The following is a 4,980-nucleotide window of genomic DNA, read 5'->3' as shown; positions in this document are numbered from 1 at the left end:
AGGGTTGAGGGAGAGTGGGTAGGAAAGAGGGAACCGATTACAAGGAACTATAAGTGACCTCCTCCCTGGGGGACAGATAACAGAAAAGTAGGGGAAGGGAAACGTCAGACAGGGAAAGATATGATAAAATAACAATTTATAAATTATCAAGGGCTCATGAGGAAGGGGGGAGTGGAGAGGGAGGGGAAAAATGAGGACCTAATGCTGGGGGCTTAAGTGGAGAGGAAATGTTTTGAGAATGATGCGGGCAATGAATGTACAAATGCGCTTTACACAATTGATGTGTACATGGATTGTGATAAAGAGTTGTATGAGCCCCTAATAAAATGATTAAAATATATATATATATTAAAATGTCAAGATGGTTTACAAAATGATTATAAAAAATGAACCTCCATAAAACCTCCATCTAAACAATCCAAACAATTTCAACCAAAGTTCCTATTTGCTAACCCTCCCTGAGGTGGCCACTCTCGTGATGTCTTGTGATTTTCAATAGAATCATGACTATGGGGAGGAAGGGGCAAAAAGAGGAGCTGAAACCAAGGGCTCCAGTAGAAAGAAGTTGTTTTGGAAATGTTGTACAACGTATGTACAAATGTGCTTAATGCTATTGAATGACAGTGTTACAAGATTCGTAAGAGCCCCCCAAGAAAATGATTAAACAAAAACAGTATCATTCCATTTCATGTACCAGTACTTTATAGCTTTAAACAAATAGAAGTATGTAAGGTTTTTTTTTCCCCTTTGGTGCCCAGTTTCATTTAATCAACATTTTATTTGTAAGATTAATCTATAGGTACTAATGCATGTAGCTATAGTTCATTCAGTCTCGTGGCTGTATAGTATTCCACTACGTTTATAAATCATAATGAATTCACTTCTGTATTGATGGATATTTGGGCTTCTCTCAGTTAGGAGCTACTAAAAATAATGTTGTTATATTCTGGTACATAAATCCTGGTGTACATATGCAAGGGTTTCCTAGGAATGCATACTTTAGATGAAATTGCTGAGTCATAGGTATCTACAGCTTCACCTTTACTAAATAAAGCACATGGTTTCAAAAAAAAACAACTTAATTTTAGAGACTCCAACTTGTTTTATATCAACAACCTTCTGTTCATGTTAATGTCTTGATTAAGTATCACTGCAGAATACCCACACCTGAAGCTGGTTATCCAACTTGCTGAATGGAAGCGCTGCAGTTACAATTGTTTAAAGCAACAGGTACAGTGACTGCCGTTGCCGTTGCGTTGATATTTGAAGCAGTGTGGGTGCTGACTAGTAGTTTCAGAAATATATTAAGGATTGTTTTGATACTGATATTTATAAATTTAAAAAGTGGGAGGAGCTGGTGAATTTCTGGTAAAGCCATTTCTGTTGGTACAGGTAACAGACATGGTAAATATTTTCTTAGTCTTTGTTTAACAAACATTTAAGTGAAACTAACATAAAAAGAAATAGGAATGTGGATGTGTGATTTTTGAGATGAATGTTAGTCTTAAAAAATAGAAATAAAATGTGGAACGTGTTTCAGACAAAAAAAAAATCAATTAAATTAAAACTGAAAGTTACTTCTTAGAGAATTTTTAAACTGAGTTCCCCTAAACTCAAGTCCAAATTGGAATGAAATTTTACTTACCTAAGGCGATTCCTCCATGAGGGGGTGCTCCACAATCTAAAGCCTGGAGCAGATGGGAGAGCATTTTCACATCTTCCTGAAATTCCAAAAGATAACTCTGTTTAAATACATAGTGAGGATTACTAAATGCCATACAAGAAGTTTAAGGTGCTAAAGGGAAAACAAAGTTAAACAAACAAATAAGCAAGCAAACAAACCTTAACAGGTTTGCAGTTTAATGTTTAAGTCAAGTGTATAGATGATTATAACACATAAAAGGTCAGTAAATAATAAATGGTAGGTGTTGTGCTAATTATGTGAGCAGAGTCCAAGATCAACCAAGGACACAGAGATGTGGGCTCAGAAAGGTAGGGAGAAAAGCAGGAGAGACCGTCCAGTCACAGGAGCCAAGGAATGAGGGCACTCCACCAGAGGGCAACAGTCTCAAATGCTGCTTCCAGGCAGCAGAGCTGGAGGACCAGAAGCAGGCCATTGGGAGTGGACGGCCACGAGTGCACTTGGAAGGGCACACGTAGAACACACGTAGAAACACACGTAGAACACACGTAGGACACACGTAGAAATTTAGTGTGTCTGGAGATGGTGCTCCATCCTGGCTGTGGATCAGAAAGTTCAACGAACACTTAAGAGCTTTTATTTATTCGTTAAAAATGTTTATTTTTATTCATCTAATTTTTATTTTATTGGGGACTCTTAAAGCTCTAATCACAATCCATACATATATTCATTAAAAAAAAACTTATTGGGGGCTCTTATCACAATCCATACATTCATCCAGTGTGTCAAGCACATTTGCACATATGCTGCCATCATCATTTTCAAAGCATTCTCTTCCCACTTAAGCCCCTGATATGGACTCATTTCTTACCCACCATCCCATATATCCAATTTGTCAAACACATCTTTACATATGTTGTCATCATCTTTTTCAAAACATTTCTTTCTACTTGAGCCCCTGGAATCAGCTCCTCATTTTCCCCTCTTCCTCTCTCCCCCACCCTCCCTCCCACTCCCATGCCACATTGATAATTTATAAATTCATTTTTTTCTTTTTTTTTTCATGTTCTACACTGACTTTTCTGCTGTCCGTTGTCCTGGGATGGGGGCCATACATCGATCATTGTGATCGGTTCTCCCTACCTCTGCTCCGCCCTCCCCCCCCCCACTCCCCACCGCCTTTTACCCTCCTAGTATCGCTGCTCCCCTTATTGGTCCTGAGGGTTTATCTGTTCTGGATGCCCTGTGTTTTGAGCTCTTATCTGTACTAGGGTACATGTTCCAGTCTAGTCAGATTGGTGAAATAGGATTGGGGTCATGGCAGTGGGGGGCGGAGGGGAGGACACATTAAAGAACTAGAGCAGCGGTTCTCAACCTGTGGGTCTCGACTCCTTTGGGGGTAGAAAGACCCTTTCCCAGGGGTCGCCTAAGAGCATCAGAAATGGTCTTCGGAAGAGAGACACCGCTCCTCTATCTGTCTCCAGGCGGATAGGTCTGCCCACATGCAGATACACCCACATATGAGTACCCGACGTGAAGACTGTTACCCATGCTACACCATGCTTCAAGACAAAATTTCATTTATTTATGATTAGAAATAAATATTTCACAATATATAAATGACATTTTGTTTTTGTGATTAATCACTTTGCTTTAATTAAGTTCAATTTGTAACAATGAAAATACATCCTGCATATCAGATATTTACATGAGGATTCATAACAGTAGCAAAATTACAGTTATAAAGTAGCAACGAAAATCATGTTATGGTTGGGGTCACAACATGAGGAACTGTATTAAAGGGTTATGGCATTAGGAAGGTTGAGAACCATTGAACCAGAGGGAGGTTGTGTGTTTCATCGGTGCTATACTACACTGTGACTGGCTCTTCTCTTCCTTATGGCCGTTCTGACTACTGATGGGCTTTGGGTCTCCACTCTGCTCTCCCCCTCATTCCCACTGATATGCGTTTTGTTTGTTTTGTTTTGGGTCTTTGATGCCTGATATCTGATTCCACCAGCACCTCGTGATCGCACAGGCTGGTGTGCTTCTTCCATGTGGGCTTTGTTGCTAGATGGCCACTTGTTTATCTTCAGGCCTTTAAGATCCCAGACGCTCTATCTTTTGATAGCTGGGTACCATCAGCTTTCTTCACCACATTTGCTTATGCACCCATTTTGTCTTCAGTGATCAGATAAGTTAGAGGTTTTAATTGAATTGGTCTGGGGGGTGGGTGTAAGGCACTAGTTTGGTTGTTTGTTTTATATTTTCCAGGTGATTCTGTGTAGCGTGCAGTCAGGGCTGAGTACTGGTGTGCAGGGAAGACCAGGAGCAATGTATTCTCATGGACTCTTGTGAGAAGGAATGAGATAGTCTGAGAAGTTGATGATTGGAAGTTTCAACTTGGGGAGGAGAAAAGTGAAGAGTTCACCAGGACCTTAAAATGAAAGGGGACTCCTCCAATCCTGCTTCCTAAAGTAAAGTTCTTTCGCCCTCCCTCACATCTGTTAATTCATCTGACAAATGGATCTTTTTGGATCATACTCTCTCAAAACTTCTTCCTTCCTGGGGGGAGAAACCCCAGGGGAAGGGAGACAGTGGTAGGTATAAGATATGAAAATAATAATTTATAATTTATCAAGAGGTCATGAGGGTGGGAAGGGGGTAGTAAAAAGAGGAGCTGAACCAAGTGTTCAAATAGAATGTAAATGTTTAGAAAATAATGATGGCAACATACGTATAAATATGCTTTATACAATTGATGTATGGATTGTTATAAGGCTTGTAAGAGCCCCCAATAAAATGATGTGAAAAACAAACAAAAAACTTCCTTCCTGAAACCTACTGAAGCATACTATAAAAGCACCAACAAAGTTCAAGTTCATTTTCGTCCCCATTTTAACATTTTCTTATGAATTAAGAACTAGGTTAAGGTTTACAGATCATTTTCCAGTCAACAATTCATATCTCTTTAGTTTCATTGATTGCACATCCCATAAAGTAACATCATTTACTCTATTTCCTCCCTGTTTCCTGTTTCCATTCTTCCTTTTTTTTCTAATTCTTCTGTACTTGACGCATTGGTAAATCCTGCTTTTTTTTTTTTTTTAATCACACATGGTGGATTCTTCTGTTTTGTTTTGCTTTCCCTTTAATCGTTTTATTAGGGGCTCATACAACTCATCACAATCCATACATACATTGTGGTGACCCAAAGCCCATTAGTCGGCCACTGGATATCCCCTTGCAGAGGGATTTCGGGGAGGAGAGGAGCCAGTCAGGGTGTGATGTAGCAATGTTGAAAAATACAACTTTCCTCTAGTTCCTAAATGCTTCCT

At 39.5% G+C, this 4,980-nt stretch overlaps 1 protein-coding gene across 1 annotated transcript in view; it reads right to left on the bottom strand.

The window, feature by feature from the left end:
* The window catches only part of DARS2 (aspartyl-tRNA synthetase 2, mitochondrial), a 45,903-nt gene that overhangs the window by 3,251 nt on the left and 37,672 nt on the right, over positions 1 to 4,980 (bottom strand). Inside the window, exon 16 of the mRNA XM_004706724.2 lies at positions 1,646 to 1,721. Coding sequence (XP_004706781.1) covers positions 1,646 to 1,721 — 76 coding nt within the window. The remainder of the gene's footprint in view (positions 1 to 1,645; positions 1,722 to 4,980) is intronic.

Source organism: Echinops telfairi, unplaced genomic scaffold (genome assembly GCF_000313985.2).
Source record: "Echinops telfairi isolate 266 unplaced genomic scaffold, ASM31398v2 ScPeMD7_7424;HRSCAF=8462, whole genome shotgun sequence".
NCBI classification, from domain to species: Eukaryota; Metazoa; Chordata; class Mammalia; order Afrosoricida; family Tenrecidae; genus Echinops; species Echinops telfairi.
This window is presented reverse-complemented; position numbering and strand designations above follow the sequence as displayed.